Source organism: Ascidiella aspersa, chromosome 2 (assembly GCF_963924565.1).
Source record: "Ascidiella aspersa chromosome 2, kaAscAspe10.2, whole genome shotgun sequence".
In the NCBI taxonomy this organism is placed as follows: Eukaryota; Metazoa; Chordata; class Ascidiacea; order Phlebobranchia; family Ascidiidae; genus Ascidiella; species Ascidiella aspersa.
The window spans coordinates 25,657,098-25,672,163 of NC_139448.1; the positions used below are offsets into that span (position 1 = coordinate 25,657,098).

General features: G+C 35.4%; 1 protein-coding gene across 1 annotated transcript; it reads left to right on the top strand.

Moving 5' to 3' along the window:
• The first annotated feature begins 667 nt into the window (after nt 1–667).
• Nucleotides 668–15,041, top strand: LOC146164510 (endoplasmic reticulum metallopeptidase 1-like). Its single transcript, XM_083381626.1, has 16 exons — nt 668–783; nt 1,192–1,372; nt 1,753–1,912; nt 2,023–2,170; nt 2,996–3,168; nt 3,718–3,899; nt 5,036–5,157; nt 5,324–5,542; nt 6,697–6,932; nt 8,263–8,446; nt 8,915–9,143; nt 10,243–10,360; nt 10,803–10,947; nt 11,698–11,847; nt 12,492–12,668; nt 12,995–15,041. The coding sequence occupies exons 1-16, from the start codon at nt 708–710 to the stop codon at nt 13,279–13,281; spliced, it is 2,787 nt and encodes a 928-aa protein (XP_083237752.1). The 5' UTR covers nt 668–707; the 3' UTR covers nt 13,282–15,041.
• Nucleotides 15,042–15,066: the final 25 nt, after the last annotated feature.

Sequence of the window (15,066 nt, forward strand, 5' to 3'; positions counted from 1 at the left end):
ACATGAAGAAAAATGTCATGATATATGTAATGGTCTCTAATTGTACAAAAATAGCTGTTTCAAGATGCTAACCAATTAAACAAAAATCAGATTTTTAAAATTCTCAAAAAGATCCTAAATTCCGTATATTGTATGAGTCATATCTTTATGCAGCTTAAACATGCACGGTTGGGATAAAATTTTCATTATTTTTCAAATTTGCACTGGTGAAAATGGAGTACTCTACTGAGAAATGTTATCGCGACAGAAGTTTTTTACGTTTGAGTGTCTTTTTGCTGCTGAGCGCATTTAAGGTGATTTTACTCGAAATGTGTGCCAAGACCCTTAATCCCAAACCCCCAAGTAGGGCTGCCTATCTTTCCAACTTGGTTGAAGGTGCAAACCAGAGATTTTTTGAAAGCAATTTGTGGGCATGCTTGAATAAGCAACTTGCACACCTAAATTCCCGAAAAGTTAAGTTGTGCAACCTTTAGATGGGAATAAACCCTAATTGTACAAGTGTACACCCTCACATTTGGGATTACTATTAGGAAACATTTTTATATGTGCTTCGAATTTTTGCGTTTTATTTTTAAATTTATGACTTCCTGAACGGCCAGTATAATTTTGTTGTTTAAACAAAGCATTTTTTAATGGCAAAAATATTTACACTATATGTTTTTTGTACAAGTTGTGTTACTTAACTAAGAGATTTTATAAATAAAAAAATGGATAAAGGAATTCGTAAAAGGCATGCACATCCTGGAAGAGGATCACAATCCAACCCTAATGGCAGGCAACAGAGTAATAAAAAGTTTTTAATACAGAATATTTAAATAAATTTTCCATTAGCCAAATGTCTACCCAATACTTTTACAAATGTGTAGTTACTCAATGCGTATTTGATACAAATTATGCTATAATTAGCTTCCAGCCTATGGCATTTAAAAAACAGATTAATAAATTGCATCTCAGAAATTATAATAAAAGCAACAAATTTTGGCTAAATAGCCCTTTAGCAAACATCTGGAGCGAATTGCACTCTTATTAGCGTTCGGGCGAGTCTAAAATCTTAACCCTGCATAAAATTATATCTATTTAATATGTTTTGTATATAAATATATGTTCATGTTTGTAGTGTTTTGATATGAAATATAGATTTTATAATTATGCTCACATCTAAAATAGGACAACATTATTTTTGTCTAATAGATTTGAAGAGCTTCACCAAAGAGAAAAACAGCAAATCCATACCTGCTTCAATGTGGTGTTTCATTATTGCAGCATTTTATTTTTCCACATTTAAGGTTGCATATTATTCACTTAACAACTTACCCACGCTCAAAGATTTAAAGCATGCAAATCCCACAGAGTTTAAGGAAATATTGGCTAAGTATGTTTTGCTGTGTTCCAGATTTTATTTTTTTGTGGTTTATATTTATGAGTGAATATTTTTATTTAGGTATATACAATTTTTTTACTTTGTTAGTTTTTTTTGTACTATATATGTATATATATATATATATATCACTAGGATCATGTTTTTTTAATATTCTCTCAGTTTGTTATCAAAGATGGAAGTGTAACTGACTACAGTCCTTTTTGACAATAAAATATTTGTATTTATTATTTTTGTTTTTTGGTTGGCTAATGTTTTTCACACAGTTTTTTGTTAACGTTTGTCTAACAAAACTGGTTTATTACTAAAAAATAAATAACATTGTAAAATTTCGTCTTAAAAAAATGGAGGAAGAATATAAAGAATTTTTTAAGAAAACACTTGGCGAAATTTGTTGGCTTTGGTCCTCGCAATGCTGGAAGCCTGGCTAATGAGGTCCACTCTGTGAAATATATTCTAGAACAAGTCTCAAAGTTCAAAGAAAGCATAAACCCAGAATATGCTGAAATCAGTGTAGATGTTCAACATCCAACGGTAAGCAAAACATGCATCAGTTGTTGGTTTGTTTCTAGATTTTAAAAAAGCTAGATTTTAGTAGTGGTACATTGAATCCAAAAACCAACTTTTTTTTTCATTCAATTTAGGGTTCATTCAGCCTAACCTTCTTGAGTGGTTTTGTAAGTTACTACACCAACATCACAAATACTGTAGTGAAGCTTTCGCCTGTGGGAGGAAAATCACATGCGACTTTGCTACTAAACTGTCACACAGATTCTGTGATTGGAGGCCTTGGTAATTTTACAAATTTCTCTAATTGCAGAAAATATAACCTAAGAACAACATCACTGTTTTTAAATCATTATCCCATGATGTTTTTTTGGTTGGTTACTTTCTAAATTCAGGGTTGCCACAAAGTATTTGAATCTTTAAAAGTTTTTAAAATGATTTGTGTGTTGAAATATCTTTGAAAAACCCTATGTTTTTTTCGAAATATTGTAAATATTTTATGTGCAGCTTTAAGTTGTGTGTTTAGTAAGTGCTGCTAAAAAACAATTTTTTAACCGCTTTTTTATATGTTTTATTTTGAAATATTGCAAAACAAGTTAAGAAAAAAAATGTTAAGATTGTATGTCATTTGAAGGGCTATAAATTTCCTTAAAAATCTTTAAATGACTTTGGATTTTTTTATAAAGCTGTGTGGCAACTCTGTGTATTCATTTATCTATTTCTACAACAAATTTAGTTTGTAAACTGAATAACCTGCTCTGAATATACATTTATAACAAGTTATTAGTGGTTCTTAAAAGTAAGAGAGCATGCCTCTACCAGTGGTACATCTTAAGGGTTTACAAGCTTCATAACTGTCAACAGTATTCATGTTTTAACCTCAATTTCCTTTCTATTATGCTGATAATATGTAGGGTTAGTTAGGTTACGTTACTGTGACATAAAATTATTTTGGTATCAATATTATTTAATATTTGGGTGAGAATGTAAAGGCACAGGCACAGGTCAAATACAAAAGACAGGCCTAAGAATCACCAAGTATAATGGTTAACAATCTATTTAAAACCAAGTGTTGTGCTACTTAGAAACAGTTTATTTATAATTATTTAGGTGCAAGTGATGATGCTGTGGCTTGTGCGGTTTTGTTAGAGACAATGCGAGCTTTGGTGGCTGACCAAAGCAAGCCTTTGCTCCACTCAGTTATCTTCTTGTTCAATGGAGCAGAGGAAAACATCCTTCAAGCAAGCCATGGATTCATCACACAACATCCATGGGCTAAAGAGGTTTGATTAATAACACTGTGCCTTAAACTTAGGAAGTTTGTATTACCATCCCCTGCCGTTTTAGGGGTTGTCAAAGTATTCTCATAACACATAATGCCTTCAAAAGCCTTGCCCAAATTGGTTAGTACTTGGTATAATTAGGATTTTTGTGCATGAAAGGCCTGTTGTCGTTTCTCTGCCAGTTCTCGCTAATCCTGAGTAGCTCAGTTGGTAAATCGCTGTGTCAGTTTGGCTGGAGGTTGTTAGTTTGAACCTCACCTCTTGTTAGATTTTCTAGCCTGTCCTTGTTTGTACAAAAATCATGATTAGGCTGAGCTGGCTAATTTTTAGTAAGCCTTTATGCAGACATCATATGTAATATATAATCTGTGCCGTTATCGTTGGCTAGTACTGTACGACTCCAGAAGGGGTGATCGCACAATATTATACACATTTCATATGTGAATATATCATTGGTAGTCTTAAATATTAAAGATTTTTGTTATCTTTTCTGTGTATTTGCTTAAAAAATGTACCAGTTGTGCAAAAATGCAAGTAATCTGTGTTTAGATAAAGGCGTTTATTAACCTGGAGGCAGCAGGAGCTGGTGGCAAGGAAATTGTTTTTCAAACAGGGCCAGAAAATCCCTGGTTATTACAAGCCTGGGCCAGTCACGCCCCTCATCCATTTGGATCCATCGTAGGCCAAGAACTGTTTCAAAGTGGTATTATTCCTTCAGATACAGACTTCAGGTAACTATTTCAAGTTTTCAAGTGTGGTACTGGCTTTATAATTGAAAATATAAGAGTTTTCTTTGAATGTTGTTATTATTTTTTACTAGTCATACATCCACCATATATTTTTGTGTGATATTAGTTGAGAAAATTGTTCTGTTAGGGGAGCATTTGCTGCATAAATTTTATAGTTATTATTATTATGTACTGTATGTATATATATCACTTTTCAGAATTCAGATGCAGAGTTGCGTTTTAAATAAATTTTTAAGGCACTACTTCGCCTGTGTGGTAATTCTCCAAAATCAGCACCCACCCAGACAAAATAACACTCGCCGAAAATGCCAGCCTGTTGCTGCTAATATCCGTCCTACCAAATTGTTTTTAAATAATTTAACCTTCCTTAATATTTCGGCGGGTATACTCAGTTTCTTTGTGTTTATAGACAAAGTAAACACGTTGGCTAAATTAAGGATGATTTAAACTATTAATTAGAAACCGACTCTTAGATTTTTTAAGTAATAAAAGTTATTTTTTATGTGACAGTTTGTGTCATAAAGTTGCCAATGAAAACTCTAAAAGGGCGTTTTCAACTGTTTTTCACTAATTGTTAAACAAAATTGTTTAAAAAAAGAATTATCCCCTATAACCACATACAACAAGCAAATCAGGTTATGATTTTAATTTTAAGTCGTATCGTCGAATAATGTAATATTAACATGCAGCTGGTAGGTTTTTTCCCATTTTATTTCGCAATTTTTCTCTTTTTACCACGTTCTTACGTTTGGTTAATTTCTTTGTAATTTTGTAGTTGCGCAAGAGTGTAACGTTAGCTGTTAAACAAACTAATTGGCCTGGCCTCTAGTCGTTAAAGATATTAACGATTTGTTACAGATCACTAAATAAAGTAATTCAATAGTTATAAAAAAAAATTTTTGCTCAAGGACGATACCAGTTAGGCGATAATCAGCATACGCCAGGAGCGAATGATACCAACCTATATCCTAATTTTAAAAAAACGACGGAAGAAGCTCCATTTAGCTAAATCTTTTTTTGCCATTTTCAACCACTGTTTTAATGAAATTAGTATTGCAATGTTCAACAGTTAAGTAACTGTCCATTGCTCAGTGGCTTAATAAGAGAATATTTCTTAGAATTTTTCGAGATCATGGCAAAATTCCTGGAATTGACCTTGCCTACTTTAGGAATGGGTATGTGTACCATACCTATTACGACAACATGGAAATGATGCACCCTGGTTGTATTCAGCGTGCCGGTATGATGTTACTGTTTTATTTGATACTATGTTTTTAACATAATTTTATCTCTTTTTTTGAACAACATATATACTTCTATAACCGGATATTACTTAAATATCGATGTTTTTCTGTGGTTTGTAGTTATTTAACAGAAAATGCAACGTTTTGGCTTTTTTATCAAAGGTGACAATATTCTGGCTGTAGTTAAGCACCTTGTTAAGTCTCCGGAGTCATTACTTGACAAACAAAAGACATACATGCACGGAAAAGCAGCCTTTGTTGATGTTCTTGGTCTTTACATGATATTTGTTCCTATCAGACTTTTAAGCATTGTGAATATTATCTGTTGTGTCGCTGCTTTCGCATACATTATTCAACGGATTATGTTTTCTGGTACTTCAGGTAAATATTCCTAAAAGTTTAAACAACATTTCTTCCCGCTAAGAAATACATTAATTTTAAAAATTAGTTGAAATAGCGCTACTTAAATATCTCCAAATTAGGATTTTTATCACGAATTTTTGATAATTTAACAAGATTGTGATAAACTGGCATTAAAAGATTGAGGAAGAATATTGAGTAGTTTAAATAGGATGTTTTTAAGTGTTAAACATTGTGCTCACTTCCCGATATAAAAGGCATATATGCAAAGGGTATAACTTAAGTTTTCTTCTTATGTAATTGGCTAACAAAACTAAAAAAGTTAAAACTTTGCAACAACAGTAGAAGATAATTATGGTCATCTTCACCATGAAGTGTGGTCTGTTTATTGTGTTCAACTACTTTGTGGTAAATGCTGTAACTGTACAGCAATACAGTTCAAAAATCTTGTCTTTTCATGCACCAACTTATTTCGTTTCATTTGCACGCGTGGGCAAAACAGTTTGAACTTGGTGGAACCAGGCCATTCAAGAAATCTATATTCACACATTCGATATGCATAATGTCAAACAAAACAACGTTTGGAAAACGTCGATAAACATTAAGTGAATTACAATATTGATTTCAAACAATATATATTTGTTTAATGTCGAACATGCACTGTGGAAACGACAGTGGCCTGCCAGCGGCGAACTATTGTTTGATAGACACTTAAACATAGCACGAGATGTCGAGATAAGTTAGCAAGTCAAATCAAATGAACTTCCATGTTGAACAATCCACTTTAGGTCATCTAAACCAGTGCTTCCCAACCTTTTTTAGTTCGTAACTCACTTTCAATGCAAGTTTTATTGTGCGACCCACAATGAGATATGACCAAACGAATGAGAAACAATTTAATGAGAAAAGAAACAATGCGTTGTTTGCGCACACATGCAATTTACTATTAATGCGAAATTTGAGCTTGCATAATGTATTGTGACGTATTTGTTACATTGTTGCATAACTGTTGCGTGAAGATAATGCAAATATTTCCCGATCTAATGTAACGTTTAGAAATGCTTCGCGGCCCACTGGTTGGGAAGCACCGATCTAAACTACCCGAATAACAAATTCCAATTACGTTAACTTATCGCGCGTGGCGCACCGTGTTGTAAACGCAGTCCATTTCCAAGGTACATCGCGCGACGCTGGCGTTTACGGAAAGCAGCTGATCCAGGCGGCTGGCGTGCTGATTCTGTCTCTGGTGTCCAGTATAGTGTCCAGCGCCTGTGTGGCCGGACTACTGACCGCCCTCGGCCGGCCAATGTCCTTCTACTCGCAACCGCTGCTCGTCGCCTTCCTTTATATTCCAGCAGTGACCATCGGCAGTCTCCTGGTGCATTCCGCCGCCCGAAGGTGGATGTTTGCGGTGAGTGTAAAGGTGGTCTTCTGTAGAGGATACCCACGACACCTTACAGTAAAGTTAAATAGATTTCCGTACCTTTAATAGCATTTCAAATAAAGTGGTTTGCGGTAGTTTTATGATAAACGAAATTGAAACAACAAACATCTATTTACCAAACACAAATTAGGAAATATTTTCTTGATATTAGACTTTAATCGTACACAAACTGTTGTATTTAAGTCAGTAGCAATTGAGCAAAATTTTATATTGTAAAGCATCCAACATATATCTTGCCACTTTGAGCAATAAAAATTGGCTTACGCATTGGCGAACGGCCAACGTTCGTTGCAGAGTGAGAGATTTTTTGCGGTATATGGAGTAATACACCATGTTGTCTTTTTATGGTCACCTTTAAATGTGTTACCCTTATAGTTGTAACCAATTGAGGTCTTTTTTGTTTTATAAAATGTCACGATGTGGCTATGCTGATTCGACTTATGTGAACACATATATTAAAATAAAAAATAAAATCGATATTCCGTAAATAAGCTTATTAAATGCTATTTACGAAAAGTGTGCTTTGATAAGTTTAATAACAACTCCAACCAAAATGCCTGATAATTACAGCAGCTGTGATTAGGAAAATATATAAAAAAAAACGCATTGTAGCCTTATTAAGTGTTATTTTCGGTACTTTGGTAATTTTGTTCGTGTTGATGCTCTAAAACAGGGGTTCTTAACCAGGGGTACGTGTACCACTTGGTGGTACGAAGCAACATAGCAGGGGGTACGACATGCTGTGTGAAATTATGCGCTATTTAGGCATGTTTGTGGAGAATGCGTAATTTACGACAAGCAACCACAAAAAGCCACTAGTAAAATGACTGATTGTTTGTGTTTTGTAAATTTTGTTGAAAAGACTGTATTTAACGCATGCATTCAACACATAAATGTTGTAAATACATTGATTTTAATTTCTATTCCTATTATTACAATTTTTACTTCCGTCGGCCATTGTAGGCAGGGGTACGCGAAAATTTCATGAAAGCTCAAAGGGTACGAGCGCTAAATAGGTTAAGAAACACTGCTCTAAAACTAAGCTAACTTTTCAAGTTAACCAGGGTTTACAACTCAAAGCATTGTTTGCAATTTACAGTAATTGTCTCACAAAATAGTTAATTATCACCCGAAGCTAGTTCTATAGCCTGGTCAGCCGTAGCTTTCATTTTAACAGTTTTACTTATTTAAACATTATGACGACGTCATTTGGTATCTGATTTGATAAACGGACGTCATTTTTGTCAAAAAAGTCAGGCATTTATGTATGTTATACCCTTAAAAAATCGTTTTGCAGAACAACTGCAGTCCTTGGGAGGCGGAGAGCGTTTTCTTCGACGCTTCGCTTTTTCTCTGGTCTTTAATTCTGTTCCAACTCAACCGTCTTCAAGTGCAGACCAGTTTTATTTTGCTGCTGGTCATCGGTCCAATTGTGCTGTTTCGATGCTACGTATTTCGAATGCACTTTTCACTCAACTCAGGTACGAGATCTGCCCAGCATCATTAAACTATTTTTTTTTGTTTTTTGAAATTACGCAAAGTTAAAAACAAATTAAATCAAAATGATTATGTTTAGAAAGACTTGCTGTTACAGTTCTTGGCATCGTTTAACGAAACCACCCAATTTTTATTTCGACATTTTTTGAGCCCCCGGAAAAGACGTAACGGCATCCTTATGAGCCTTTTTTGCAGGTTTACTGTAATATCGTTTTAAACTAAATTAAATCAGAACAAATTTCCTGTCCGCAATGTAGTAAATATTTCTTGAACCATAAGCACTTAACGCATATTTACAGAGCCAAATTAGATTTAGAATCCACAATATGTTTCCACGCGGCAAAGCATTAGAAATTACAATCAAGTGCCTCGGCAACACAGTTGGCAAAAGTGCATAGCAAAACACGCTAATTCAATAAGTGATTATTAGGGACTGTTCTCTTTTCCCGCAGCTTCGTCAAGCATAAACCGAATGATGTCCATCCTGGCGATCGCCATCTTTCCCACCGTAATAGTGAGTTCGCACTGCTGGCTGCTAATGGAGCTTTTTATTCCGCTGTGTGGCCGCCTCGGCAGTATGCTCCCACCCGACCTGGCCATTGGCGTGCTCACGTCTATGTGTGTCACTTTGGTCGCCATCCCTTCCAACAGCCTCGTGTACCTTGCTAGGTCACTGAAATGGTAAGTCGTCCTGCTTGTTTTTGCTTTTTCCTTTCCGTTCAACCTGGCTGTTCGGCTTATTTAGGAATCTAAATTATTTACTTTCGCGTTTGTTTTGCGTTTTTTTGTAAACCTGACAGGCGTTAGGCCATTTCACTATCAAATACGCGTCTGTGATTCTGAGCGTAGAAATTAAATGGAAATTTTAGTAATTTACAGGCCCATATTGTATTGTAATACAACCATATAGCGAAGTTTGTTGAAATGGTTCCCCTTTTGAAAAAATATTTTGGGCATTTTTTGTTTTGTTTTTGTAGTGCAACTCTGTCGAGATTTATTTACAGAAATTATACTGCAGAATAACTCCATGGCCAACATTGCACTGTACTGTGCATACATCGCATTTATTTTTCCCTATTCTACAGAGTAAATTTGATATTAGCCTTATGTTGGTCACTGTAGTTGTCAGACGTGCCTGCATGTGAAACGTTTGCTTTATAAAGTTTTACCTTATTTAAAATACCAATAAAGTCGCTTGCTATAACCATATTATTTTACAGCTTAAGAGCATGCGCTTGAGTACATTGTTTGTAGTTTAAAACTAAGAAGCTGCAAGCACACTCCTGGAGTTACGAATTTAATAACTCAGTCAGCGTTAACCCACAAGCATTTATTTGATTCTACCATATGAACGACATATTTCAATAGATGGTTACTGCGTCTTTTTCGGTGATTCAAGATCGAATTATAAAAACTGCAATGTGTCAAGGACCCAAGGTTAGGGTTGACGGTCGGTCTTGTTTTCTCTAAAATTGTGGTTCAGAGCTAACGGAAATCTTGGCGTGGCACGTAAGGTGATAAAACAAGACCCGTGGCTCAAGGTTTTGTTTAGCTCTTGCGATGCGACGTTCATGGTGCATTTCCATTACATGGAGATTGTTTTACCTTAGGCTAACGCCTTCAATCATAAGCGCCACTTCAAAGTAGCCTACAACTGTTGTATTTTCTCTCTTTGGATGTCTTAATTTGATTTTAATTTTTAACTTGTGGTTTATAAATATTTAAACCAAAGCGAGCGGCTTCTTCATGCCTTGAAGTTTGACCTTGGTTGTTTTCGCAGGATTCTGATTGGTTTGTTCGCGTGCCTTGTTTGTAGTGTGTTGTACGCAATCTCCGATCACGGGTTTCCCTATACGGGAAATCCCTCCAATCCAACTCCGAAGAGGCTTTTTTTGCAGGTATACTTCATACATACCAGTGTGATTTCTGCAAGTGCGTGTTTCACTCATAAAAAAACGTTTATACCATAGCTTTATGATTTTTTGTGCCAAAGATTACGTTTTATTTTTTTTGTACAACATAAACATGTTCGACTTTCTGACGACCTTTTATATTCCTATTATATTGCGCATCATTTTTTGTTGAACTGCCTGTAGTAAACGATTACTACCATGTTTTTCACAATTTCCTGATTTAAACTAACTTAGGTACATTTATGTGACAATGATTGCTTTCAAATTTGTGCAATTTATTTCTCCTTGAAGTGCTAGCTCACTTGAGAAGCGCTACTGCATGTCAATACCAGATATTTTGCGACAGAACTATCGCGACCCAAAACTGTGAAGACTAACAGGAAAAAACGAATGTGATTTGAAAACCACAATTGTTCTTTTTTGGCAGCACACATCGCGCGAGTTTTACGGCCTGGATGGCACGTTGGCCAAATCGGATTCTGGAATATGGTCCAACAGCCTTGACTACGGGGGAATGCACACCAAGATGGGAGCGGCTAGGCTGGACAATAGTCCTGCGTTGAGTTGCGAAGGTATAAGTTAACCGCAAGCCTACAGCTTCGCGCTGATTTCGGACTGTAAAAACATGCGTTTTTTGTTCCCTCGTGTGGCATATGTTACGGCAGAAACCCTGTAATTGCGTGTGGTTTAGTATAAAACTGAAGTAGAAAATAATTTATTTATTACAGCTTATTCCGCAATTTTGAAGTGATAAGCGCGACATTTTTTATTATTATTGAAATCATAAATTTCTTAATATACCAGGATGTACTTGTATACAGACTGCACATCCGTGCCCACACCCCCTGTCGAACTAATTAATACAAAATGTTTTGCAATATGAAACAAAAATACAGAAAGACAAAATAACAAATTAGTGAAAAATTCCTTAGATCCTCATAGCCTAACTCAATCCTATGAAGATTTGGAGAATTACGTTATTTAGGTATTACATGGCTGATAAGATATTTAAAAATTAAAATTACTTTATCGCAGACATTTTGGTTTCCGGGCGAACCATGTTAGTTTAATAAGTGGTCGAATCAAAATTTTGTTAACACATAAAAATAAGAAATATATGAAAGTAAATGTTTTGAGTTGTTCAAAAGTGTTCCTGCTAATTACGATAACTTTCATCTGAACTTTGCTTATCTAATTTATTGTGATAATTCATTAAAAAAACACAAAATAATGCGTTTGCTGATTTTGCCAAATCAATCCCCATACTTTTATTGCCTATACTTTTTGTTCAAAATGCACTGTACTTTGTGTTTTAAACGTAGGCTTGTTTTGCCGATGGCCGTTTGGCGTTCCGATCGAGAAACTGGTGCGAAACCCCAAGTACGCCCCCGCTAAGGTGCCCAGTACTCCTGCTATGAAAGACGAACCGCTGACCTTCAAGCTTTTGGAACAGTCCGAAGAATTGGTTTCAAGTAACACTTTTTTAACGTTTTTAATATGTTTAGCTTTACCCCTTTAATAAAGATTTTAACCATCATCCTTCTTTTTTTGGGCATGTCGTATATAGTGCAACATATTGAACAAATATTAAAATAATACAGTTCTAATGCTAGAGTTGTTTTATTTCTGACAATCTCGCTGTTTTCTTTTGTAAATGTAGTTTTGGACCCTTTTGGTGTAAAAAGGACATGTTTCGTATTATTTTCAATTTAAAAGTTATCCAGGCTGAATTATATGAAAACCTGATAGCTTTCAACCCAACCTATTTCGTATTCCTGGAAAACTCCACGGTCCAAATTAGTCGACGCCTCTATAGATATCTTTAGTTTTAACGCTTCAATTTCTTTTACCCCTTTAAAAAAAGTTTCAACAATTATCCTTTTGTTTTTTTGAGAAATGCTGTTAATTGTAACATATTGAACAAACAATTAAATACTGCAGTTTTTATGCTGAAGTTGTGATTTTTCTGATAAATCACGCTTACTTTCGTAAATGTAGTTTTCGACTTTTTGGTGGAAAAGTACAGGTTTCGTATTACCTTGAACTGAAAAGTTATCCAGGCTAAATTATATGAAAACCTGATAGCTTTCTAACCCAACCAATTTTTTATCCATAGAAAACTCCACAGTCCGGGTTAGTCGTCGTCTCTACAAACTTGCCATCTCGGGACCCTCTCAAATGTCGCTCACCATTGGCCCGTTGTCGTCAGAACATCGTGACGTGCGGCTGTCTGATTGGTCAATAAAGGGCGACCTGAGTGACGCCAGAGCAAGTCCGTTCCAACTTGATTCAGGTACCTATTTTGTGAAATTTGGTTGCATTTAATAAATGTGATTCAAGTAAAAAGAAAGACTCCCATAAAAGTCCCATTTTTTAGTGACAAAATGAACGTTGCTATTAAGTGCTAGGTTTGGAAGTGTTTTACCTCTCAAGGTCGATATTGCAAACGTTGTAAAATACGAATAAACCATTCGATATCTCATGTCCATTCTATAGTGAAATCCGTAGGTCTGGGAAGTACGTTTTAGATCTTGGTTAATCACACATATCTTAACAAGTCCCTGCAATGGCCCCGTTTTTCACCACTGTGCAACACAATCCTTTTGAAATAAAAAACAGGTATCGACAACACACAATACTCCGGCTGGTATTTCGTCTACTACGGCTCCGGTATGAAGATCCGCTCTGTGTGGGATCCCTGGTTTCAGCTGACCATCACCGAAAAGCTGCCCCTACAAAGAAAATCCCCGGTTGTCGAAGTGGGTGTGACCGCTCAATACCCCCCGCAGGGGACGGTGGTTCCCCTAACTCCCGAGACAGATGAGTTGCGGGAAATAGTAGGTCAACTTCACGACTGGGTTTCGCCTATGCACTGGGTGTCCCTATACAGAAATTACTTGTTTTAATTTAGTTGCGTACATTAGGATGTTTCGTATTGTTAATCAGTTATGTTGAGTTTTGGAGTATATTTGTTTGTGATACTGATAATCTAAAACGAGTCGTGTTAGAAATAATTACTATTATTATGATTGTGAGTTTTTTTTGTTTCGCTTATGGTGGTTGCAAGGTTTCTTGTAACTGTTAGTCTGTTGTGCTTTTTTGGTGTAGCTCCACGGTTACGTTACTATTGACTTTAATTGTAGTCACCATTTAAAAAGGTTTCATATTTACTTGGTATTGCGTTTTTTCTCATGCCATGGTTTCTCGATAATCCTACGTCTAGTATAGCAAAGAATTAGCCGTGTTACTGAATAGCTTGCCTGAGACAACATTTTTCAGGAATGTAACTTCATCTCCCAATTTTATTATGAACATATGTTTTTTTAGCGAAAAATGCAACTAAACCTGTTTGTGCGTCAAAAAAGTGCGTCAAAAACAGTGTAGTGAGAATGTTATTTGAATTGTGTAGAGTGTACTGCTAAAACTACATGAACGCTTACTGACTAGTTCTTGCACTTAAGATTTATATGCAAATTATGTGACATCCAGTCTTTAAGAGTTACAAAACGTTCCATGTGGACCACTGCAAAACCTACGATTTTTTTCAGTTTGATTTGCACATTTTAACGTACTTTTTTTGTAATAAGTGGATTTTTGCTCTATGTACTTCTGTCTATTTGTGCTTTGGTCATCTGTTTAGTTTAGTCGCTAAGAAACCCTAAATGTATATTTTAAATGATCAAGTTCCTAAGGGATGTTTTCTTACCTGATTTTATAGTGGTTTCCAGTTGGGTGCCGCGGCACCGTGAAGTGTAGTTTGGCTCAAGTGCGCCGAAACTTTTAGATTTTTAAAATTCTAAATTTTAATCTTTCAGTAAGGTTCTTGATACAGTTGTAAAGTATCAAATTAAAGTGTAGTAAGATCAGAAATACTTTTCAACACTGTGCAAGTTTGCACAGTTGTTGTGTGTTGTTTTAATTTGTTTACTGTCACATCATTATATTAAATCACTTTGCGATAATATTTGTAAATCTGCCACAATCTATTTTTGTTGTAGCGGCCGAAACAGTTGGGAACCACTTTTTCAAATCGTATATTTATGGTAATTTGCTTGAAGCGACACTTCAAAATTAAATCGATCGTGAAGAGTATAGAGCGTTGTAATATGTGTTAGTTGAAGAGTGCTGCTTAGTTTTTGTGCTGAAGAGTTCCTTTCATAACTATATTTCACCTATGCATCGTGTAATGGCCTTCGAAGCATCTCGAAGTGTTACTGTGTGTGCTTGGCTTGAAAAATGTACACAGTTTGAATGTTGTTTGCACCTTTCTCACTGATATTTTTCACATTCATTCGCAAAAAGTATGCAACTAGTTGTTTAATATATTTTACATAGTGCTCTTCTTTCAACAACATTTTGTGGTTAAAAGCGTTTGTTTTCTTTTTTGTTGCTTTATTTTTGGATTGTGAATTATATTGGGTGTCACAGGAGTGAAATTTCCCAGCAGTTTGTTAATCATTTTTAAAGACGCCCTGTGCTTCAATTTGTCTTGAAATACCTTAAAGTACTCTTGCTGTGGTACCTCTTCGAAAAACTGACAAAAGCTTTCGTTACTGATTTTGGTTTTGTAAGAAGAGAAGCTCATCAAATTCGTTGCTACCTGTCGAATTGTTCGTTTTATTAAATAACTTGTCGCCTCTAATGTCGTTACTGTGCGCCATTTAATCTCCTGTATTACAAACGTGTTTTGC

Bases quoted from the DNA above. Each gene is read 5' to 3' on its own strand.
- LOC146164510 (XM_083381626.1), top strand. From the start codon at position 708: ATGGATAAAGGAATTCGTAAAAGGCATGCACATCCTGGAAGAGGATCA. The intron at 3,900-5,035 runs GTAACTATTTCA...AATATTTCTTAG, and splicing joins CCTTCAGATACAGACTTCAG to AATTTTTCGAGATCATGGCA. The intron at 10,948-11,697 runs GTATAAGTTAAC...TTTTAAACGTAG, and splicing joins TCCTGCGTTGAGTTGCGAAG to GCTTGTTTTGCCGATGGCCG.